The sequence below is a fragment of the Mya arenaria genome, chromosome 12, assembly GCF_026914265.1.
Source record: "Mya arenaria isolate MELC-2E11 chromosome 12, ASM2691426v1".
NCBI classification, from domain to species: Eukaryota; Metazoa; Mollusca; class Bivalvia; order Myida; family Myidae; genus Mya; species Mya arenaria.
In genome coordinates this window covers 6,110,819-6,137,316 of record NC_069133.1, presented here as the reverse complement: position 1 = coordinate 6,137,316, position 26,498 = coordinate 6,110,819, and the positions used below count along the sequence as shown (strand labels likewise).

The 26,498-nt window shown below is 34.0% G+C and overlaps 1 protein-coding gene and 1 pseudogene across 1 annotated transcript; one reads left to right on the top strand and one right to left on the bottom strand.

Annotated features, from left to right (window-relative positions):
• Positions 1-1,420: 1,420 nt before the first annotated feature.
• On the bottom strand, positions 1,421-2,567 carry LOC128211712 (proline-rich protein HaeIII subfamily 1-like). The gene is made up of 2 exons (XM_052916731.1): positions 2,494-2,567; positions 1,421-1,799 (listed from the first exon to the last, which is right to left on the bottom strand). The coding sequence occupies exons 1-2, from the start codon at positions 2,565-2,567 to the stop codon at positions 1,421-1,423; spliced, it is 453 nt and encodes a 150-aa protein (XP_052772691.1).
• A 4,476-nt stretch (positions 2,568-7,043) lies between these two features.
• On the top strand, positions 7,044-26,086 carry LOC128212345 (antiviral innate immune response receptor RIG-I-like; annotated as a pseudogene).
• The last annotated feature ends 412 nt before the right edge of the window (positions 26,087-26,498 follow it).

Sequence of the window (26,498 nt, the reverse complement as noted above, 5' to 3'; positions counted from 1 at the left end):
TAGTATATAAACTTGAAACGCGCTATTTCAGAATGCTAAGGGATATAGAATATATATCTCACCTCAAACAAAAATGACGCTTTCTGATTTCTTCAAGCCGATAACATTATCAGGTTTTATGTAGTTTAAATTTTCCAATGTGACAAAGGATGTATTTAAATTTGAATGTTCTTTTTTCAAATCAGATTGGGTAAACCTTGTATTCATAATACAATAGAAGACACATGGACAAGCTCAGTAACCAAACAATCACTTGGTTATTAAAGAGTCATGCCTGTGATGTACATTCTGTATATATTTTATTTTAAACCATATTTTTATTGTTGCTGACATGCATTGTGTATTTTGGCTTAATGTCGCAATGTACAACACTTCCAATATTGCTTTGTATCTGTGAGACTGTTAATGTTAGAAGTGATTTATAAAAAAAATGTATTCAGATTTTTGACCTGTGTGAATATGTTGTTTGTGAAGTAATGTTGATATATACAGTTAAATATAAGTTTAAACAAATTATCATTTAGGATATAAACTTTATTGAAACACGATATTTCAAAATGTTAATAGATAAAGAAAATATATCTCACATCAAAGAAAATGACGCTTTTCGATTTTTTGAAGCCGGTAACATAATCAAGGTACATATAACCCGATTAAATTTAAATAGCCGCATAAATTGTCCGGCATTCCAAATTCATAAAGATATTAAACCTAGTTAAAAGTGACTTCGATACAGAAATTCCGAAATCCCATGCATTAATAAGGGAAATCGAACTTTGAAAAAAATTATTGATAAGTCCAATTTTAGGAAAGAGAATATAGCCACAACAAGTTTCCAGAACCTGATGATAACAAACGACTCAAACAAGCCATTGATAAACAAATATTCGTTAAAGAAATCTGCAATTCGCCAGCCTGTTGAAGATGTGAATAAGTTTACCGTTACACAATAGACTTATGACGGAGCGAATTTTAACGCATCACTTACGTACTGCCGGGTCAAGCTACGCATAAAAAGAAGAAGAAGGAGAAGAAAAAGAAGGAGAAGAAGAGAAGAAGAAGAAGATATACTGATTATTTGTTGGAATTAAGTAAAAAAGCACGGTCGAAATTTTCAATTGAATTTCAATGCAAAACATTACAAAATAAAAAAAAAAAAACATTATGGGATTAAATTACATGGCAATATAATATGAAAGCCCGTGCAATAAATACCTGAAAAATAATAATTGATTTGTCATATTTTAAAATATCAAAATATTCAGAAATGTAATTTGTATATGAAAGGCGAAAGAAATACTTTTGGCTATATTAATGAGGCTCGAGGAGGGGATAAAAATGCCCTCGGAGAAATGGAGGAGGTTCGAGGAGCGGGTCATTAGGCATTCGGGGTGATTGAGGAGGTTCGTGGAGCGGGTAATTAGGCACTCGCGAGTGATTGAGGAGGTTCGAGGAGCGGGTCATTAGGCACTCGGAGTGATTGAGGAGGTTCGAGGAGATGGTCATTAGGCACTCGGGGTGATTGAGGAGGTTCGTGGAGCGGGTCATTAGGCACTCGGAGTGATTGAGGAGGTTCGAGGAGCGGGTCATTAGGCACTCGGAGTGATTGAGGAGGTTCGAGGAGCGGGTCATTAGGCACTCGGGGTGATTGAGGAGGTTCGTGGAGCGGGTCATTAGGCACTCGGAGTGATTGAGGAGGTTCGAGGAGCGGGTCATTAGGCACTCGGAGTGATTGAGGAGGTTCGAGGAGCGGGTCATTAGACACTCGCGAGTGATTGAGGAGGGAGCCAGGAGGCTGTCTGAGTGGTCGAGGAGCGCCTTATTTCCTTTTTGAAGGTCACAAATGTCTACTTCATTAAAATCTTAAATCGCGTAGCACACAGTGAGATCACCTCATGGTTAGTATGTAATGTTGTTTATTATGGTTTCTGCAGTTAGTAGGCATCCTGATTACTTAAACCACTGATTTATAGGAATTTAAGTATTAAGTAGGCAATTAACTAGTATAAGTGTAATGTTTTTAAGTATATTAAAAGTATATAAGTAAATATTAAATTAGCCTGTTTATACATGAAAGCGCAATAACTGCAATGGCATTTCCAACTTTTGCACAACGCTTCTAAATTGACACGAACTAGCAGCCCTTAAAAAATATTCATTTTAAGGTTGCGGATTTATATAGGCATAAAACGATTCAACAGAGCGCATTTTCCTGCTTATGCATACCTGGCTATAATAACTATAATGAACTACATAAAACGTTAAGCGTGTAGCAAACTTGTTGTTTCGAGTTGTCACACTAACGCCTTTCACGAAACATGGATTTCAGAACCCTAGACCTATCTTTGAGTCATATATTCAATTTTTAATACGTCGGTTAGGCAGACTAAGATTTTCTTAATTAATCATTGGATTAAATTTACATCTTATTGGTTATGATGTTTTCGGACTTTTCTGAGGTTTGTCTCGTTTTTTCTGTCTAGACGGCGCAACCTTTCTTGACGGTCACGCATGATTTTGGCAATAGCTGTCGTCTGTTCAGCTGGGAGAACCATCCGTATATACATTTTGGAGCAATGCTCCTGTCTTTTTCGATACTCAGCTTTTTTAATTTCCTCCTCATCTTATTTGGTCATGTATCGTATAGATCCATTTTTTCCACTTATGTACGACTTGACTACCTGTCATCCAAACACTCACTGAGGTTGAAAACTTCATGAAACTTGGTTTTAAAGAAGCATCATTAACTGCGCAGGTTTGTGCCAAGTCTATTCTTCAAATGAAACAAAAATGCTTTCCGATCCTGAAACGTTTGCTCACAGCATAAACATGTGTAGGAATATTAGGCGCAAGTATGCCATACTCGTAAATGGTACAACAGATTCATCCAGGAAAAGAAAAAAGTAGCTGCATTTGGCGCACAAATACAGACGAATTTCGTTCTCGTTTCGTTCCATTATAAATGCAGATCAGTCGAGGATATGTCGTCGGACACTGACTTTAATTCAACACAAGTATTTTTGTCAAGACATGCGGACAATGCAACACTGACGTGTTTTCAAAGGCTTAGACAACACTACTAGACACTCATTAAAGCATCCTCGAGACTCCTTCTTGCCTCCTGTGTCCTCGTCAATCCCTCCTGCCTCCTGTTGAATTTAAGCTACATATTGATGTGGTGGAAGAAGACTCTATTTTGTTTCATTAAATGTAAACTTAACGTTTTTTTCATGAAACCTAAATGTTATATGTTATATAATGTTATATTACATAAATACGCGCAAAATATTTATTTATCAAAAATAAAAATAAAAGATATTAACCTTAAATCAAGTTAGTTGTCTTACGCGGTGGCACAGACTTTCTCTGCTGGAGAAGGGATATCACTCAGTAGGAAGAAGAAATAAAGAAAGTTTTAGTAGTCAAGGCTCATTTGGAGCATCTGAAATAACAATACAATAAACAATATGAACACTAAAACATGTTTAAAATAAAATAATAATGATAATGATGATGGGTTAGGTGGCATTTAAAAGAAAAAAAATCAAAGGTGGAGAATGAGACATATTATGATTATAAAATTATATAATGCGAACTGGCTATAACGATTATCTAAACAAAGACACTATTTTTATACGGAATAAAGTTAATCTTAACAAACTTAATCTATTTGTACTAGTCATAAGCTGATCAAATTTTAAAGTGTTTGGATTATTGTAATAATAAGCTTCAATATATTTTTTCTATCTGAATTGAAAAATGAACATTGGAAGATACAGTGAAATTCATCACCTATTACATCGTGGTTAACATTGCATAACTTGCATGTTCTACTATTTCTTTCTATATTTAAAATTCTTCCTATTGGAATAGGCAGTTTATGATTAACAGTTTGCAATTTACACAATATATTAGCAAGATTGGTGAATAATATATACAATTTGGTTAGATCATCATGTTAGTTCACCAGTTGCTTTCAAAAACCTTGTTAAAAATCGACTGCATGACCAGTTTATCCAAAACTGGTCTAGCACAAGAGATTTGGATAAACTGGTCATGCAGTCGATTTTTAACAAGGTTTTTGAAAGCAACTGGTGAACTAACATGATGATCTAACCAAATTGTCAATTCGCATCGAACACAATGGAACTGTTGACTGCTACTCTAGAGGGTAACATTTCGCTAGTATATCAAATCGATATTACTTGCGTGAAAAGGAAAAGAAGATATATCGGTGATACAACGCACGATCTTGTAATAAATTACAGTCAAAGCGAGTGATCTACAAGTGGCTTAAACATCGGATAAAACTATTTTTGTGCGCCAAAAGGATTAATAAAGTAAACAAACTACAACATTTAAGTGACTGAAGGTTTTAGTCGAGTTACATCAATTTAACATTGCTTGTCTTAAAATAAGGCAACTATTTTCGGATAATAAAGTTATCATTTTTGCAAGAAATATAAGTGAAATCCGGAGACCTTAATTCAGACAGAAAAAAATATTTAACAAGTAAACGTAATGGAAGACAAAAGAATGCCTTGTATGTAGTATTCGTCAAGTGCAGGGGAAAAATTTATTAAGGCGTTTTTTTAAGTCTACGTAAACGGGGATATTGTGAGCTCTGGTAAGTTAATAAACAAACATTGAATACAATTCACTAAACTGTAATCTATAAAACTTCATACAAGTATGGAAAATCGATATGTTTGTACGTGTTATAAACTATGCTAAATTAAAAAGGCGCTAAAACGTGGCTGTATATTTGCAAAGACTGACCTTAAGTTGTGTTCCAAGTGTGCATTCGTAGTGTTTTTCCCTCCTCTTTTAGCTAATGTTAAATGCTTAAACATGAACAATTAAACACTGTTTTTTCTAAACACTATACTTTCAAGTACACATTCAAACGGCCTTTAACAAAAATAAATAAAATAAACGCAACTAAATAAAATTTCTTTCTTTTGCTTTTTTGAACTTAAACTTAACTTTAACTGATTGGTTCATTGAATTCCTTTATATACGCGATTTATATGTCATGTCGCAGCTTTTCCCCTGCAGTTGCCACTTAATATTAATTAAAAAGTCCGCGCCCTTCCCTTGATGGATAAATTTCATTAACTTTGTAAAAGTAAACAAACACCCTGTATTTCCATTAAAGACATTATATCATGAAACAGTTTACAAAAATACACACCGCCCTTCAGGAATGCGTACAATTTACAAAATGTGTGTCATGTCATACAAGAATGTGTGTCATGTCTTACAAAGACAATTCTGGGCGCCGCCTTATAACAAACACGACTACTACGTATGCAGCTTATTTTGCTATTAGGCGAGCGAGTTAAACTATAAAATTAATTGTAAGACCAGATAAATTGTACTCCGGCTTTGAGTAATAGGCAGGAAATCACCCGTATCCAGCTGGTCAAAGAGGAAGAACTATTAATAGCGGTATAATTTGTTTCCCTTGTCCCAGGAGTAAATCTTAGGAAAATCTAAAAACCTAAGATCAGCAAGATGGTGTATGCTTATTGACTCAGTGTGTGTATACCACGTGATGAATTACGTCCTAACTGCTACGTCGGTAGGCAATAGTTTGCTTTGAATGAAGACTTTAAACTAAAATAACTTTTCTTTTTCTTTACCATTTTAAATGAAACAAATGGCAGTCTATGTCGCTTAAAGAGTCACACCTTCGTTTTATTACCTGTTTGATAAGGTGATTAGTTAACCCAAACACTTCGATAAACCTGTTTCCAAAATAATGTTTTGTCAATGCGCCATCAGGTGGCGGTTTTGTGAAAAGGTTTCTCGACGTGTTTTAAGAAACTAAACTCTCACTCAAAATCTAGTAAAAGACCAAATTCGGGGCTTTGTAAGCCGCGTAGACTGCGCCAAGTTTCATTTGATATGGCGAATTAATAGTAAAGTTATCTTTGTTTAAAGTCTTCATTCGAAGCGAAATGTTACCTTCCGACGTAGCATTTATGACGTAATTTACCACATCATGCCCATGGTACATTGTATTCACACACTGTGATTGCTAATTTGCCTTCTAATGATCGAAAGTACACCATACATACACTTACTACAGTTTGTGTATTTGCTCTTTATTTATACCAAAATCGGATAATAACTCAAAATGTGAAATCTTTGAAGACCGAACAATCTTGTTTATTGTACTATTTACATTACAAAACCTTTTTAGAATCCATTTTAATATGGGGTCACCAGGCATATCAGATTCACATATTTGTGGTTCTGATACCTTAAAGGCGAACAATATAGGTTAATGCCATTCTTTTTTTAAATAATGCATTTTCGTGCTTAACTCATTTGACTTTAATGATAAAATAATGCATATGATTTAGGTAAAGATAAAAAATATAAGCGAAATTATGGCGCATTTTAACAAGGAAATTTGCGGCCACGTGGTCATTTATAAAAAAATTTTTTTTTTATAAAGGCAAACATATTTTTATCTGAACCTAAATCATGTGCTTTTTTGTTTTAATCATTAAAGTCAAATGAATTAAACATACTCATGATAATGCATTGAAGTTAGAAACATTCTTTTTTGCATCAACATATATTATGCGTCTTTAAGTCTCACAAATTCAAATTTACATATTTTGCAAATTATTTAAATGTACAATACCATTATCGACGAGTTTTCCGATGGAAATTTTAACTGCACAACTAAACATTGAAATTTAATATTAAACCAATAACGGGATATAAATGGTTATTCAGTTTTGAACAAATAAGATAAATAGTTAAATGTAAATCAATAATAATGATAAGGTATTAATAAATTTGAAACGATTCTTTGTGAAGTATTTTACCTTTCAATGACAGATGCCTTGATCTCTTGATAATGCTAGTTCTATACGTAGTACATGAAAGATCTTTGGCAGCGCGTTTATGCACTGAAGTGTGCTATGATATAATTATACAATTGGGAAATCCGTGTGGAATCCCATATCTTATATAAATAGAGTTGTAAGAGGAATCCCATGTCAGTTATCTCTGTGAGGCACAAACTTGTTCTACCTGAATAAAGTTGTTGGGAAAAAAGTGAAATTAATGCAAAATAAAGATAATAAAAGCTTTTATTGGAATGGGAACGGTAAGTGTTAAACTTCTTAGTTCTGATTTTAAGGTAGAATTATGCATGTACTGTATGAGCGTAACAAAATAAGTGGATATTTATTTCGTGTTATAAGTGTTCCTGATCTGGGAATATGACCTAGTTTGCGTGTTCATCGTCATCATCATGTCAGAAATTAGTAAGAAAACAGTAAAACATAGCAATAGAATTATATTAATTTTAAACATAAGATAAACATAAAAGTTTTAAATATAATATATTCGAGTATCATGAATGATAACCTACAACATTACACATTAACAGACAGCTTTCCAAATTTAAATGTGTACAAAATTGATATTTTTAAAATTGGTGTTTCGAAATTGAATGCAACCAGATATACACATTTTAGCGAACTACCTCGATATTTAAATAGTACAGAACTAAGTATTACAGCCAGAAAATTTAATTGAATGTGTCCTGAATTTTTGAAGAAATACACACCACCGCGTGCTTAGTCGAGAATTGAATGTTTACCAAAATCTGTACCGCTATGTATCTTGATATTGAATTATTAAAGAAATAAACACCAACGCCAACGCGTGTATGGACAAACATAAGCATTCCCGCGATGTATCTGGAAACTTGTTACGTACATAAAATGGACATTGCGGCCCCCGAAATATCGCAAATTTGAACAGGCACACATTGGCGTCAACTTTATTAAGTAAGTGCAACATGCCATGCGCTTTACAACCATTTGAATCACAAGGTTTAACTTAATATTTGGCATTGTTACTTAAAGATTGCAAGTTACAGGAAGTATATGTACAACCTGTTGTGGTTTTACTATTTTATTTTTCCCTATTAAGAGTACTTTGTGAATACTCTGTACCGTAATTCAGTAATTAGCAGAAAAGTATTGTGACACAATCATCACGCTGACGATTTGGAATTGATAGCCCTCCATATGACTTACGTCTGAAATAGGAGAACGGCTTCACTTTACTGGCAATGTCTGAAGTTCTCGCCAACATTTGCCCTGATTGGAGGATACTTGATAAATATACACTTCGTATATAATTTTTAAATATAGAGAATTTTAGACTACGCCAAATGCATAAAATTTCCCCATTAACTAGACATGAACTAAAGGTAACATGTGCTCTGTCATTGTGATGACATCTGCTTGTTTTTTGTTTACTTTTCCAAATAAGCTGTTTGATGTTAAATTGTACCTGTTGTACACTTAAATATTGCCATATTGCGTTGTTTACGTCTCGCTAAGGCTACTATATACTATGTACGTTTATCCATCGTGAGTAAGACAAGGTTATTTTGTAATCTTCATATTACATCCGGGTAAAAGAAAATGGCAGCCAGCTGCATGACAATACTAAATCTTACCGGAAAGGTTAGGTCATCAAATGATAATTTGATCAAGAAAGGTGAATTGTAATGTGTAAATTGATCAGGATTATATTTGTGTACATAATGTGTTTGTGTTTAGTGTAAAAATCTTAAATGTTCGTTGCCCAAGGCATTATTTAACAGAGCTAACAGGTAAACAAAAGTGGATGGGGGAAAAGGACGCATCGAAGTTTGGATTCTGTCTTACCTTTCAACAGCCTTGACCACTATTGCAATGTGGGTTACAAGAAAGACTGTGGATATGTATCTTGACTCACTGTGGAAAAATCAAAGTAGTGACATCTCGTTTGTCTTATAGTTTGGTCATGAATGTCGTTTGAAAGTCATTTGGGACCAAATAATAACAAACAATTAAAAGGTTGTATTTGCCGTTTTGCTTGCATTTCTCTACAATTCTGTGTATTTTGGTACACTATTTTACATTAGGCAATTTTGATGTTCAATTTTTATCACAACGGAAGCAGCTGTATCAAACGTCAAGTAAAACGAGGTAAACAATAAATATAAAATTTTAGACCAATGATGTATTTACAATTGTGAACACTAAGAACACGTTTTTTTTCTAATTTTTATGTGCTTTGTTAAAGCCATGTAGTACATATAAAACAGTTGTGTAGAAATTAATCCCGATTAAGCGTTCAAATATTTTGGGCACATCATTCTGTGATTCGAAATTGATAGTTATGTTGCCAAAAGCATGTCAGGCAATGTTTAAAGCGACGTCATTTCCTGTCTACCATTTTAACATATGTGATACTGTGTTGTTATCCTTAACCAACCATGTTGACTATTCAAAACCATAAATAACTTGAACATGTCATTTTTAAAGTGTTTAGACAATAAAAGGACTTGTTCGTGGGGAATCAATTTTAAATAATCTTACGAATACCGAGATTACGTTTAAACGCCACTTGTAAAACAAATTGCGGTGAACATGTATATACCACCAGGTAGATTATTCACTGAAAGTAATATCCGCTTTATCGTTATCAGTAAATGGACACCGTCAACGCTAGTCTTAGTGGGTTTTTTTTATTATTTTAAACGTAAAGCTGCGATCTTGTGACTTAACATAAACATCACTTCACAAACCTTGTATAAGTATCATCCTGTCTATTGTGTCAAAAATTAAAGCAATTGTCTTATCGATGTTATTAAATGAAGGGCACGCACACTATATCTATCAAGTTGTCTACCCTCGTGTATTTTCAGCGATGATCTGATGTTGATGTTATATATACATATATAGACCTTTCACGATTTCTATGAGAGAAGATATGAGCATAACAACATATCGTTCCCATATCGGGCCAATTAATTGAATAAAAGCTTCAGTAATGACGTTAATAAGGTTATAGACAGAACGATTGACATTCCAGAAAAAAAACACTATCTACAGTTACAATGGCAGCGAGGAAAGAAGAAGGAGAAGAATATTTTACACGTATCATGCAATATGTTCATGAACCATCTAGGCGATGCACGCAGGAATTAATAATCAAACGTGCATTCGATTTAAAGCCCCCAAACGAAACATCTTGGGATGTAGATCGTTTTCTACAGGCAAACAGGGATAAGATTGTTAATAGGAAACATAAAAACGCCATTTTCCCTCCGACAGGAAAAGTACAATTGGACACATTAGATATAAGTCTGCTTTCCATTTTAATATTGAATGCATGCAGTCTAAAGCCTGACCTAGTAACTAGTCTGAACCTGGTTATAGAAATCAGAAACAAAATTTCACACCCTGGACGCTTTTCCCTTACACCAGCGGAGTACGACTTATTTAAAAAAGATGTGATAGATTTATTGAGTCGTCTTTGAATTTTATAGAAGATGATACTTTATCAACGGAAGTAAGACAAGATGTAGCCGCGATTGAAAAACCCATTCCTTCAGAAATTATAAAAGCATACAATGTTTCAAAGCGAGAACAAGTATGTAGAATAATGGCGTTAGAGGAAAAATTAGAAGAGTTCGAGGAAGCATATAGAAGGAAAATTAAAGGGGATAATGAACATAAAACGGGTGAGTTTTTTTTTACTTTTTGTATAATATATTTATTGAAATAAATGCACAATTGTTATAAATTTAATTAAAAATAGTATCTAAGTGAATGCTATGTTCTTCCGATGTTAATATATAAGTCTTTTTATTTTTGGTCGGCTGAAAAATGTCGTTTCTCTAACAATAAGATTCATGAAATTTTATCTTTTAACCTGCATCAGGGCATAAAGCAAACTGTGTTGAACTGTGTTCATTCAACTTAGTATGTGAATCGATGGCCATTTTGAGATAACGCAGGTCTTTTTTTGTTTGTTCCAAAACAGTCAAAAAATAACATAACGTAGATATTGAAAAGAGTGTTTCATGTAGTTAAGTTATAATTTTGCTTCAATCAACTAGCAAACAATAACTAAATATGCGATATAAATCTACAGAAATTGAATAACCTTAATAGAACTTAAACGTATAAAGAATGCAAAATACTTTGTACATAATTAAATTTTCTGCTAATGATAATAAGTATTGAAAAATGACTTCACATTGCCATCAACATGTTTGTAAACCCGATAAGATATAGTTTAAAAAATCAATGATACAACGATACAAAAGGTTTAATTATAAGTTCTGCGTTTCATCCTGGGGGTTGTATGCGACTCAAATGGATCTTTTCAAAATTGGACTTTGAGAGGCGCACACCGTGTTAATTCAAATTTCACGCGCAATGATACTTGTTATGAAGTGGCATCAGCAGAGTAAAATACGGCGGCCGCATTGCACTAGAGTTGAATACGGACTAACATATCTGCGTGTGGGTTTATGATGGGTATAAAATAAAACTGAACTATATTGTATTTCATCATTTATTCTATTAAGTATATTTTCTTTTACACATTCAGCGCATGTCAGCTTTATGAACTGCCAGAAGCAGGATTCGTGTGAAATAAAAGACGGTGTGCAACGTGGGAACAGTCAAGCAGCTGAAGCATTAGGAAAGCTCGATAAAATATTACAGAAGATCGATGGAACTACAGTACCCGTCCCGGGTAAAGCTTTTACATGTACTTTTTGGGAATTTGATTTGTCTCATAGTGTTTTCCTTTTAAAGGTATTTTTCAGTTTACGTTATTTTCTTGCTATATTTCCATCATCGTTGAAAAGAAGCCATCATTAAAAAACACACCAGATCAACGTGTTCGCATTTTGCTAACACGATAAAGATAGGAACCATAGTAAGTAATTCAAAAGAGCACCGTTTGTTTTCATGCACATATACCTAGTTAAAATAGCCAAATGACGAACGCATGCAGATGTAGTAATTGTTTCTGGTACTATTTTTGCTTAACCTTTGATTATATTCAAGTTATAGTTACTCTTATCACTTACAGAAACAACATGCACCATACTAGTCAAACACTGCGATAACGAAAAAGAAAAGCAGATGTCCCGAGCTGTTGTGAATTTGTTCAACAAAGGACCTGACTGTTCATGTGAAAACTGTCAAAATGTTGTTGAAGCGGTTGAAGCAATGCGAACAACAGACTATGGTAATTCTTTGTGAAATATAATGCTAACTGACTAGGTATCCTTCGGGCAATTAAACAAAATATCCATACAAAAACTTAGTTATGAAATTGCTATAGAGGTTCTTGTTGAAAGTTCAAATGCGAATAATTGCATTGCTTGATTGATGTAATAAATCGCGACTTTTAAACATGTACTGTTCTAAATATACATTTATAAACAACTAAATTTATCTTGCTACTACAACAAAGTCAATTGCAGGACCTGTATCTAATGGGAAAGTAGCATGTATATAACTAGACATTCACTGCCGAAATTTGAGGGAACTACGGAAGTTATTTGATGACGTAATTTCCGGGAAAATTCAATGTCTGATCAAACCCCTTGAATCTGCACTAAGGAAAGATTTCAACACTCCGGAATTAGAACTAGAACTTCTAATTGATAGGGTAGACTTTTGGAGATGCATCTACGAAACCGGTAATTTCTAATATAATATTTAAAGTAAAAAATACCCAATTTACTCATTGCTATGCCATGAGTATAGCAGTTGACGTTGTGAAGTTTTTTAATTCATAATCTTTTTTGTTATGTTTTATCTTTGATATTGTACTATCAAAATGATATTTTTTATGTTATTTTTATTTAGTGTTCATATCTTATTATCAGCGGAAGAAATTGTTCGATTGAGAAATAAGGAGAGTCCCCTTGAAGACAGTTCTGATCTCAGAACGGCGATCGGGAGTAAAAAAAATCTTTGAAATGCTTGTTTAAACCTATATAATATTTAACGAGTTGTAATTGCCTCTTTCTCGAAATTAACAGACAGGGAAGTCTGGAAATAAATACGGAAAGCTTTGTTACTTATTCGGAAAACAGGTTGAAAACATGTTTTTGCAAATCAAAAGAATAATAATCAGATATCGAGAATAAACAATTAAGTTTGTCCTTTCAGCATACAACTATGCCTTCAATTTGTCAACTGTACTTTTTATGCCCTTTGTACTTAAGGCCTATTCAACGCGGGCGTTTTACCTAAATAGTCTGTCAAAACTTTTCCACAGCGGGTAACACTGATAGGCAGTCACCTTAATAACCGATCGGACGTGTTCCTCCACCGAGTATTCATATTTCAACCTTTATCGACCCTGTCATTTAAAATGCATTTTGACATGATAATAAAATAACAACTTTTGTATGGTAAATGATTTAGGTGTTTTACCTGTTTTAGGGGAAATCATTGAGCGAATGTTGGAGAATGATTCAAGTATTGGAAATGTTGAAGGGCAAACAGGTATGAATTATTTGAATGTTAAAATGTAATGTGACATTTTTATGAGATGTGTAATAGCGGGAAAACTGTACGATAAAAAATAACGTCGTGTTAAAAAACATGTTGAGAAAGCTTAAACCGTAATATCAACTCTATGTTCGTCGGGTTGCACAGATAAATATTTAAACACGATTTTTTAATGACACTTCACACATTGTATATTGATTCACTGAAGGGACCATTTTGCAATACTTGATAAGTTATGAGACAAATATTGCATTCATAAATTTCTTATAGATTTATATAAGAACAAAATCTTTAAATATCCTATTGCCTGAAATCGCTAGGCCCAGACCATTGATATCTTGTAAGTACATGTAGTATCAAACAGTGGTCCTCCATCAAGTGTATTCAAACTATGTTCCATTGGGACAGAACTGGCCACGTCCTGGGGTTCACAAGTTTCCTGTAGATTTGTATAGAGAAATCTTTGAAAATCTTTTTTTCGCAAATGGAATGGCCCAGACCTTTGATATTTGTTATATACCATCAGATGATGGCTCTCTACCAAGTTTGTTCAAATTATGCCCCTGGGGTCAAAGCTGCTCCTCCCCTTTAGGCCTACTTTCTTATTTTTAAAACTACATCAGTGATATTTGGAAAATATGTGCAATTTTACAGATAAATATTAATGTTGTGCTTGGATGACCTTGACTGTGACCTTTTGACCTATGGTAATTTAATAGTTATAAAGCTACAACATTGAAATTTAGAACATGTGTGCAGTTTTGCAAACGAATGTATTTGTAGTTTTCGAATGTGCTATACAGTGACATGTTGACCTACTTTCTTTTGTTAAAGCTAAACAATGACGTTTGGACCTTAACCAATACAACATTTAACAATATTAAATCATATCCCTTGTTGCATTGCCATAAACCAATAAACTCTATTATTTCCTGTTAACACCCGCAATTCATATGTTTCAGAAGAAATAATTTAACTTGTAAAGGATGTTTTCATTGATAATATTTCATTAATAACAAATAATCGTATCCAATTTTCAATACAATGCAAATATAAAGAATATACTGTTACCTTTTCATAAACCGACTACAGTGTTGGTTTATAGATAATGACGATTATAAGAAATCGTTTGTGTGCCAACCATCTCTGCAACTGTTAATTGTACAACAACATACAATAAACAGAAAAATGCGTGTGTAAAAATGCGAGATAGGAAAGGAAAAATGAACACATCTTTCGAATTTACATAAACACGCAGAGGTTGCTTATACGTGAATGTTTCATTGTATTAATACTTTACTATTTTTTATGAGCATGATTGAATAATTTATGCATGTGTTTAAATATTTAAACAAGTAAACACAAAGCAAATACTACGGAATGCATCTAGAGATTGGTTCGTTTGTTTATTTAGCAGCAAAGCATTAAAACAATATAATCTCAGGTTGATTAAAACTGATTATTGACAACGATCGTTATTGAAAAACTGTCGAAACCACTACACCGTCGGTATGTCATCTATTAGATTCGTTAAAGGCCTAGTTAAAGGAATGTTTGGCATGCTAATCCCCTTCTGTGCATTTCCTGCTAATTGCACTGGTGTCACAGTTGGGGCCAATTTCCTGTGTATTCGTTTATTGGTTCGGGCCATTTAATGTCCATTTCTACAATAAAACTTCCCAATCTGCACAGCAGGATACCCAGATCAGAGATCTGATAAGAGGGATCAAGGCAAGTAGATTAAGATCAATACACAGAGCTTGTGACCTGTACACAGGTTTGGGGGGAGGGGTCACTTATAGAAGGCTTAAACTAGGCCTTTAAGGTACATTTTTATTTTATTCTACTTTTTTACTTTTCCATATATTTTCAATGTTGTCATTGTAAATCGAGCCTTAACAATGCTACTCCTGTGTTTATGCACGTATGCATTATAATGCTTAAATGCAACAATCATTTCCAGGTATTGTTTCTTACAGAAAAACCACATTCTCCCGAGTCTGAGAAACAAGCCGATTCCATTTCAGTACTAAATGAGGTAACCCTTTTCACATGTGCTTAACTTGATTTTTAATTCTCAAAATTCGCCAAATGTTAGTTGACGTTTTGCCGGATACATGAAGATTTTTCACTAAAGCAACTAAATGTAATCAAAAGCATATCACCGATCGCAAGGTACTGTTTTGAACTGCTTTCTTTTTAGCACATGTCGAATTTCTATTTTAATTTGTAAGTTTTCTCAAACATTCATTGCCGTCTCTATAAACACATTTCTTCCAGAACCAAGATACAGACGTCAATGATGACGAGTGTTGTACGAATGGTATGTAACATTACAACATTACTGTAAGAGCTAACTATAAAACTCATCGTACTGGCAAGACAGGGCACTTGCATGCACATGCATCTTTTGCATTGCGACTTAAGTATACTGTTTGTTTATATTTCGCAGCTACGCTAGAAGGATAAAACGTTAGAGACATTACGGGTGATTAATTAAATAAAGTCTCCATCAAGAGATTGAACTTGGAAAGTCCTCAATACGCGAATATTATCATAATCGTTTAGTTTGGTTAACAGGTTCTATAAATGTACTTATGTTTTTGCGTTAGATCCAGATCCAGTACGTGACGAAAACACTGCACAGCCGGACAAAGATGAGCTTGATTCTGGTTTAGAACACGAAAATAATGATGATGATCCGAGTTTTTGCAAAAGTTTGTGTATTTCTTAATAAATATATATTTTTAGACCCTGGCTAAAATAGCTATTAAATCCATATTACAATATTCTTACATAAGTATGTCCTCACTATGCAAATAAAGGTTTGATTCTTAAATGAGATAAATAAAGAACTGTTAAGCCAAGTGATTATGAAACGTCTAACAATAACATTGGTTTTGTTTTATAAAAAGTTGAGGAATAAATATATTGATTTATTAAGTAGTGGTATATAATAATGGTACAATAGTTAGTACTAGCTAGTGGCTGTCCAAAATTTGGCATTAGCCATTAGAGTGGTGCAGCTTTTGGGCACATCTTAAGACATGCGACCTCCACCCCAAAACCAAATCATAAAATGTTTAAATGTTGGTGGAGCGGTCTCAGATTCCTCTTGACAAGTAGTATATTTCTAGTCTGAATTTGTGCATTTTAGTGTATGTTTTTTTTTCCGATATTTATATAAAATATTTATTTTGACAAATTGTAGCTAGAGGGGACGCCGGATGTGCACTCCTTTGCTAGTGCCTTAGTACAGTATTGAGTAACTGAAAATATGTTTTCTTTTCAAGTATTCAATTTATGAAATACATGTAGTATATTCCTCTTGTCACTATTTTTGTAGGTATGGAAGGTAAGTTACGTTTAAAAGAATCAGAAATAGAGATACCAGAAGAGAGAAAGCATGGAAAGACTATGATTCAGGTTTTCGCCACCAACCTAGAAATGGAAGTTGATGAGGTAGTTAACATAGCAACATCATTAAAAAGGGACAAGGATGTACACGATTTTGACCGACGAGAACTTATGGACTTGAGTCTATATCTTGCCGTGAATATTCTTTTAACAAGACAGAATTGGAATAAGAGGTACGATGGTTTTCTTACTTGAATTATCTATATCTATTAAATGAATGAAAACAAGTTTTATGTGAATGTTAAGAATACTTTAAATATTTGGTTATATTTAAAAAAAATCGAGCTCAAATGCTACATTAGCCAGTATGAAATCACATAATTAGTGAGTTTTTCATTAACTAACTTTTGCGAATGCTTCATGGATTCTACTTTTATAGATGGGACTTTGCTGATTTTGATATGCATCCTTTATAATGACTTTGTACAGATTTATGAGTAAAGCGATTGCACTGTACAGTCTAAGGCAGCATATATTTTTTGGTAAATCGTTTGCAATAGTACAACATTGTTTTAGCCTTCGTCGTCCATTTTGTCCGTAATATTTGATTTATAATGGGTATTATTTATCAACTATCACGTATTTGACGCGATATGGGGGCAGTCGTAGTATTAATACCAGACAATTGACGACCAAAGTCGGCTAATATGAGTTTCTGCCGTTTTGATTGGCGACTTAACTCGCCGAATACAGGATAAGAGAAATTGAACATTTTCATTGACTGTGAAAACTCTCCCTAATATAAGAAGTATGCTGGAAATTATTTTAAAAGGCAGCCATCTTGTTTTCTGTTTTATCGAAGTTTTTGAAAATTGTGTGCCTCGTTTAAATCATATTTCAAATTACTAGCCTATTAGATAATTCAACCACTTTGTACGGTTTAATATTACAGTTGTATTTAACCTGTTGGTAGATTTTACGACAATTATCTTTTTGGAAACTGACAAAATGGACAACAAAGGTTGAACTTTTGGCATACGATTTACGAAATAAAGACAAATTTATATGATTCCTTAGATTGTACAGTAGCTTATTCATAAGTCTGAGCAATGTCGCCAGAAGGATGAAAGTCAAACTCAGCAAAGTCCAGTCTAGAAAAGTGAATTGGAAATATCTTGCGGGTGTTTCCTGTATTGAGCGTTTCCAATTTTAGACCAACTGAATGGTACGGTGGGTTCCTTTTTGCACTTCACATCACCGGGAACCATTTTCTCGCAAAAACATTGGAGTCATTCTTCCTTGAAATTCCATCTGGATTTATGACAAAGTTTGGTAAGACTGAATTCTATTCATTTAATTCAATTTAAAAATATTATGGTTCCTAATTTAAATACATTTAAAGTCAAAGAAATAGTTTATTTAGTAGTTACAGGCCATCGGCCAAAAGCACATAAATTACAACGCGAACAAAAAAGCATAAGTTGTTTCTCGGTTATTAATTGATACAATGGTAAGATAGGTATCAAAACATGGTGACTTCCCCTTAAGTTTAACTATGTATATTCAATAGGAGATGTTATACATGATAAGGCATTTTGCAAGGATCTTCAAATTGATTTGTGTTTAATAGCTGTAAAGATCTTCAAATTCCGTACCAGTATAATACCAATTGATTTAGTATTGCGTTCGTATAACATTGTATTAACGACATACAAAGAAAGCATGGTATCCGCAGTCTAAAACAAAAACGTTTACAGTATCTAGAAAATAAACACCAAAAACGTTCTTTTCTTAGGATAGGAGTATGCCTGCCAGTTTCAATTAATAACTAATGATTTGAACATTGAAATTTGCTAAATGCTATTTTATGAATGTATCTCTCATAATAGATAACTTTCTACATTTAACAAGGTTTTAAATTCTTTATAATGAAAACACCGACTCAAACTGTTAATAGATTTGTGCCAATTTTGGTTAATACAATCAATAATTTTCTGTGTGAAGATACTAAGAATTAGATTTATGTCGCCAACATCTAGAGATATCCAAATAAAACCAAAGCTATGCATATATTTGTATACTACGATTAACAAAGTTATGTCTTATGGGACTTAGTTATATACATATTTATATTCAGGCCTCAATCAACAATCACACCATACGGATGCAAACAAGCACGTCTTTGAAGGTAATATTTATATTTAGCGATAAAACAGGTTTTATTCCATAAACATTGCAAACATGTTGTATTACTGATCGCAAAGTTTTACTCCATTGCCTTCTTGTTTTTTTAAGTTAAAATATTTACATTCGCACCTTATTGTCTGTGCGATAACATTTGCATTAATTTTGCATTATCCGGCTGAACTTTTGTGGCCTCTGACTCACCAGGTTCATGCATATGTTAAATACAAGATTAAAGTTTCTCGATGATTTTCTTTCTTTCATTGGTATTAAATTGCGTAGATTTTTAAGTCGAGAAAAAAGTTATGATGAGGGGATTATGTAAATAGAAGTTTTTGCTTCGATTTGGCTAAATTGTGTATTTTTCCGTGAAGTACTAGCGCGCTTCATCGATTTGCAAAAACACACGACTGAACGTTCGAGCGCATGAACGCACTGAAAAATTGAATCAATACTTAAGTCACTTTGAATTTACTAGAATGAGGATAATTCCTGCACTTTTAAACATCATTATTTTTTAACATTTTTACAAGTGATAATTCCCAAAAAGACTTGTTTTCAATACTTTAGATTACATTGAGGCACCAACTCCGTCTACAGGCGAGACATTTGAAGCAACGTCGGCGTCTGAATTGCAGAAACAAATGCTTCAACGGGGAACCCATAGTGGACATCTAATAGATGGCGGTTCGGACATTGAAAACTTAAAGGACCTGAATATAAGACCTGAGAGAATGACTTTGGTTAAGGATATTACAGGTATTGTTTTTTTTTACTTTGTAGTGAACAAGTGAACAGATTTGTTAGGAAAATATACTAATAATGAAGTTAACAACTCTTACCTAGCCATTTGGTTCATTTGGTTTCCATGTCAGAATTCAATATTTCTAATCATCTCCTAGCAACAAAAAGAAAATAATACTACACTTAAATGTTGATATTCATTTACCATAGTGATAATGGTTGCGTAATGTATAAAGCACTTTTCAAATCTTGATATCTTTTTATAGATGCATTTGCTTAATAGTAATATACAAAATCATGTGATTGAAAAAAGGTATGCATGTTAATATTTTGCATTTTATTATTATCATTTTTAGCACCAAAGAAGGTTGTGTTTATGGCCAGAACAGGCGTTCTTATAAAGCAACATGCGGATAGGTTTAAACGTTATCTTCCACAATACCAGGTTTGATTTAACGTTTTTGAGCAATGATATGGCGTCTTATGCATGCTTTAATTTATTACAACCTGTGTTGGTTGAAAACACGTTTTTAGCCTTAACATTATTAAGATCAAGTGATTTAAATAGAATCGATACATACCTTCTTGATTTACTAACAAAAACAGTATTATTTGATGAGACAAACATGATCAGCATCAGAAAAATTGAGTTTTTAGTGTACAATTCAATACATATACGTGCGCTATCCTAATATATTTAGACCAAGCTAGTCACTGGTGAAGAAAAAGATTCCCGAATGTTGGACGCCTGTGTGGTCAACTATGATATCATGTGTTTAACCCCGCAAGTACTGATTAACAATCTTGACAGCAAAAACATTGAAACCCTCAACAGATTTTCGCTGTTGATTTTCGATGAGTGTCACTACACAAGGGGAGATGAGCCTTACGCCAGACTTGCTCGAAGGTATCTTGTAGAAAAGGAAAAACGAACAGAGGGATTACCACAGGTACACGCTTGTAAATGACACGTATTCAGTACATACACAATCTCGTATGTGGCGTTAATGTGCTAAATAGCTTACTTGTCAGTTTATTTCTGCATGACATATTTGTCAACTCTTCATCCCAATGATTTCGAATACTCGTATGTGTCAATTAAACAATGATTGTCTTATACAGATCGTTGGTCTAACAGCTTCAATCGGTATCGGGCCGTCGAGAACCGTTGAGGAAGCTGTTGATTATATTCTGCACCTTTGTGCAAAGCTTGACACACCAATCTTATCAACTGTTGAACGATGCAAGGCAAACCTAATTAAATGGATCAATATACCGAAAACAGGTAAGCTAATTTCATTGGATAATATACTATTTTAAACTTAGTGCTAGGTATGTTGTCCTGCACTACATCGATACAGTCGGGCTAGCCCATACAACATCCGATCTTTTTATAAGAAATGCCCTGACCAATCCAAAAGCTGTGTAAAGTGTATTTAAAAGAAAACCAATACATTCTTGGGATAAGCTTTCATTGTTTTGGATTATTCGGATAAGAGTGTAGGGTAATTAGTACATGATGTTTGTGTACGTAAACTGGTTTAAACCCACAGTTTACATTTTACCGACCGTTCCAAGGCAGTACCTAATAATCCTTGATAAACATACCTAGTTTTTAGCTCGACTATTCGAAGAATAATGAGAGCTATCCTAGTCACCCGAGCGTTGGCGTCGGCGTCGGCGTAACCACATATGTTAATATTTTTGTAAGAGTTTGTGTACCACCTCAATATTTTCAAAGTCCATTGACATCTGGCTTTGAAACTTTGCACCCTTGTTAACCATCATGCCACCAACCTGTACGCATGAGCTGGTAACTGTATCAAACATTTTGACAGATTTATGCCGCTTTTTCGACTTAGAATTTACGTTAAAGTTTACGTTCCACCTCAAATAATTTCAAAGTCCATCGATATATGGCTTTAAAACTTTGCACACTTGTTCACCATCATAATCTCAACCTGTGTACAGGAGGAGGTCACAGTTTCAAGCTTTTTTACAATGGTATGCCCTTTTTTACTTAGAACTTATGTTAAAGTTTGCGTACTACCTCAGATATTTTCAAAGTCCATTGACATTTGCCTTTCAAACTTTGCACACTTGTTCACCATCATGATCCGAACACCTGTGAGACTTTATACAATGGTATTGAACCACCCAGCCTAATTGAATAACCATGTCAGATAACTGTATTTTGCAAATAATGGCCCTTTATTATAAGACTTAAAAATTCTAGTTAAAATTTTGCATGTCACCAAATTTTTGTTAATATCTCAGCAGATCATGTATTGCATTGAAATCTAATCTGACAGTGATCCATGCATGTTTCGCACGCTGTCTCTGTGACAGCTCTTGTTTTATAGTATGTATGCACTGTGCTGTTTGTGGAGATTTATGCTGTTCTTCCATGTTTCTTGTTTTTTGTGATTTTCTTGTTGTTTGTGTTCTATGTCTTTGGCGTTAACCCAGTGCCATTAAACCGAGTTTATGTTTAAACTTTTTGCTACTGAGCTTGTTTCTGTAGTTTTTCACAGAAGTATTGAGGTTAATTAAAGGTAAATATTTTGATTCGCAGAAGTTGTAAAGATGGTAACACGGGACCCTGATCCTGGAAGGGATTTCTTGTTCAGTGCAATCAATGACACAGAATCGTTACTTGAAGGTGAGCTTCCAATAACGTTATTTTTAGACGGTTTAAAATTTAAATTTTGTTTGTAAATCTGGTCAATATACGTTTTGATAGGACGTGATGAAAGTATAAGTGTTGCTGAATCGGACCAAACTATTATCGATAATCAATTCCGTTTATGGTGTTTGCCTTCCATATTTGTAACTGACAGCCTTACGTGATATATTGAGAAAATGTCCTTAACTGTACAGGAAGATGAATGTTGGGTCAGAACAATATCAACGACAAATGAAACAGTCTTCCGTATAACAAGTAGGCTTAGAATGTTCTATCTTTGGCAAATATGACATTGAGTATTGATCTACAACATCGGTTTACGTTTTAAGCGATTAAAACCAAAAATGGTATTCCAATTACAGATATGGCGTTTTCACAGCCTGATCTTACTGATTTAATGATGAAGAAAAGGCCAGCGGAAAAGGAGTCACAGGCATATAACAAGTGGACTGTTGATCTTGAAAAAGCGGCACAACTGAACGTAACAGATCACGACACGGCGCGAGACATCAGCTCCTGTGCACGTTATTTGAATGTACAGCATTATTTAGTCATTTAATATGTATTTCATTATATCAGACTATGTATTATTATGTATATTATTGACTATGTTCTACGTTACAAAATTTATTATTGTAATAAACAATAAACTTCATGTATGCAGAACGATATTGAAGCAAATAATTGCGCAAGCCGGTGTTCTTTTCAGGTGTACAATTCCGCCCTGGAAGTCAACAATCTTTTGCAACTGAAACACGTCATTAACTACCTGGCAGAGAAACATACCTTAGAAAGTCAAAGGAGAGGCAAGCACACAGATCAAGAAAGAATTCTTTTCAAAAAGTTGTTGGGTATGTGTTACAAAAAGTTGTATAAAATTGTAAGAGCGAACCAATTGTTGAAGTCTTTTGAATGTGTGTTTTTTAAATTATTAAATTCATAGTTCTCTCTAGTTTACATGAGTCAAACAGTGGTATTTATATTAAGTATATTTCACAGATGTTCAGAGAAATTTGTCTTCAAGAGCAAAAGAAAAAGAGACTGAAAACCCAAATGTGAAAATAGTCAGCGATCAATTGCGCCAGATGATCCAGGAACAGAAAGATGACCCGCGAGCAATAGTATTTGTGAAGGCACGGGCAACGTGCAGAGCATTGGCAGAGTATATCGATAGAGATCTGCGAGATATGGGTGTTCGGGCAAGCCCACTTCATGGCCAACAAACCCGCGGAGCGGACCAAGGTAATACTCAAATAAAACAGTTAATGAATGTCGAGTTAGGATAGCCTTAGTGTTGGCGTTAGTGCTGTCAAAGAATATTGCTCAAAGCTCAATCCTGCTCATTTTTCAAAACGTTTACAATATTCACATGAAACTTAGTTCACACGATGTAAATGACATTACATAGAATTAAAAGAAAGGATCGTGACTGTAAAATTAACGAGGTGTCGAATTTGTAGCCATTAACAAATAAGGAGAAATCAGCATTTGCATCCTCCTCTTGACCTTTTGAATAATATATGAATATCACTACTTGTATAAATGGTTTTAGGTTCAGTTGAAATCATGAAATAATTTGTCGTTTTAAGCTACTGTTAAGTAGTATTTTAGAAGGCCAAACAAACTTAAGTCGGTACATTTTTTATACAGATATTTTATGTATGTGTGGTCTGCCTGTGCTGTGTGTCTCAGGCACAGTGTCCATAATGCATTAGCCCTGTGACGTGTTAAAAGTTTGACTTCTTGGCGTGTCCATGTAGCTCTTTTATTGTAAATCATCATGCAGTACCATTGTGGTATTGTTATAAATCCTACAGGTATGACTGAGAGCGTTCAAACCGAGACTGTAGAAAAGTTCAGGGAAGGGCATTACAAGGTGATGGTTTGCACCTCCGTCGGAACAGAGGGCATAGACGTTCCTGATTGTAACATCGTGGTGAATTACAACTACTCCGGGGATGATTTCAAACCAAGATACAAATGAAAGGTCAATAGAACTCTGTTCACAGTATATCCAGCTCCAATCCATTCTTGACTGCTATTAAGTGCCTCCGAACTGTCTCTCATTCAGTCTCTAGCCAGGCAAAATTGAAGCGAAACATAATTTTGTGATATATACGAAAAACGGTTTTTAATTTAACACGCACAAGGCCATTTCATGATGAATAGTAACATATTGTTTATGGTATTTTTTTTCTATTCTCAGGTCGCAGCAGGAATAAGGGCGCCACTCATGTTATAGTTGGAGGCGACAAACAAGTGGAACAGGAAATGGTGAACGCGTACAAAGCAAACCTGATGTATAAGGCGATGGATGAATTTAAGCGGCTTAACCCAAAGACCATTGGGTATAAGGTTGCTATATACCAGAGGGAGGAGATGCAAAAACATAGATATAAGATGGAATACGAAAAGGCTAATAAAAGCAAAATGTCGGAAGATGATTTGGAAATACTTTGCAGGAGATGCAACACAAAGGTCTGTCATGTTTCTGACATTCGAAAGCTTGGCCATGACCATCTTGTCTTGGATAAGAGCTTTGCAAAAACAGATTCACCACGAAACCGCACATAACCCCCAAAAAGTACGACGGCATAGAAAAGAAATCCAAAATGTTCTGTAAAAAATGCCCAATGGACTGGGGAAAAGTTGCAGAAAGGGATGGCGTCGACCTTTGGATTTTGAAAATACAATGCTTCAAATTTCGGAACATGCGTTCTGCCGATGTCTCAGCATGCAAGAAGTGGATAGAAGTTCCATATGCTGTCCCCGAGATGACCCTGGAAGACATTCCAATGTTCTTTGGAACTGTAGACGAAGTAGCCTAAACTGTTTTTATTCAAATGGAACTTTGATCAGCGTTCCGTCGACATGAGTCGATACATTTAGAGATAACAACTCTTTTTTATATATATAATCTGTGGACGTTGTGTATGATGAATGCTTTAGACTTTATTATAAAACTTGCATTGTTATTATCTAAGGATCAGTAGTTTGTATTCCCTTATTTTGTATGTTCGCTTTATGTTTCGGACGTAGATCAGTCTTTAAGTGCAGACTATCAGTATTGTTTTGAAAATTTATTCATTAAATTTAATCAAAGAAACGAAATATATTACGAATATCTGTATACTAAGTACTATGTGAACTTATTTGTCTGAAGCACCAATTGTAATCTTTTAAATGAATATAAACAAATAGATAAGCTAAGGGGAATACTCTGTTTTAGGAGCATTATTGTTTTAAGGAAAACTTCTTGTGTTGCGCTTTCTGATACGAGGAAGGTTTCTATTAGGCGTAAGGTCTTACTTATCTTGAACGATGTTTATTTAACACTAACACTTCAAAAACTGTGACATGTTTTATGCAGTATTAATTATCAAATGTGACAAAAGATGTATTTAAATTTGTTTAAATGTTCTCTTTTCAAATCCGATTGTGTTAGGCTTGTATTGATAATACAATAGAAGAAACACGGACAAGCTCAGTAACCCACAATCAATGATGCCCTGTTTGTAGGCACTTGGTTATTAACAAGTCATGTCTGTGATGTATATTCTGTATACAGTATCTTTTAAACCATATTTTTATTGTTGCTGACATGCATTGTGTATTTTGCTTTTTGTGTCGCAAGGTACAATACTTGTAATTTGCTTTATATTTGTGAGAATGTTATGTTATAAAGGATTTAATAAAAAACAGTACTTAGATTATTGATTTGTATGAAGATGCTTTTTGAGAAGTAAATGCTGATCTACCGCAACTTTTTTTTCTTTTAAACAGAAATATATCTTAGTTAAACATATAATCTTTTAGCATATCAACTTTATTGAAACATACTCTTTCAAAACCTTTAGGGGTATATATATTTATCTCACGTCATACAAAAATGACGCTTTTTAATGTCTTCAATCTGGTTACATGATCAATGTATGTATACCCCGATTAAATTTAAATACCCCAAAAATCAGCTGGCATTCCAAAGTTATAACGATAACCTGGTAAAATATTTGTACCATCAACAAATACGTCGAAACACTCCATCATGTACAATACCAACAAAAATATAAAAATCAGATAATATTTCGAAACTCCAAAACAGAAATCCGAAATTCCATGTATTACCAAGGTAACACAAACTTTGTAAGAAGTTCTTTATATGTCCAATTTTAAGA

Coding starts and splice junctions, on each gene's coding strand:
- LOC128211712 (XM_052916731.1), bottom strand. CDS start 2,567: ATGTATATACGGATGGTTCTCCCAGCTGAACAGACGACAGCTATTGCC. Junction 1,800..2,493: donor ATGCGTGACCGTCAAGAAAG/GTTGCGCCGTCT, acceptor TCGACCACTCAG/ACAGCCTCCTGGCTCCCTCC.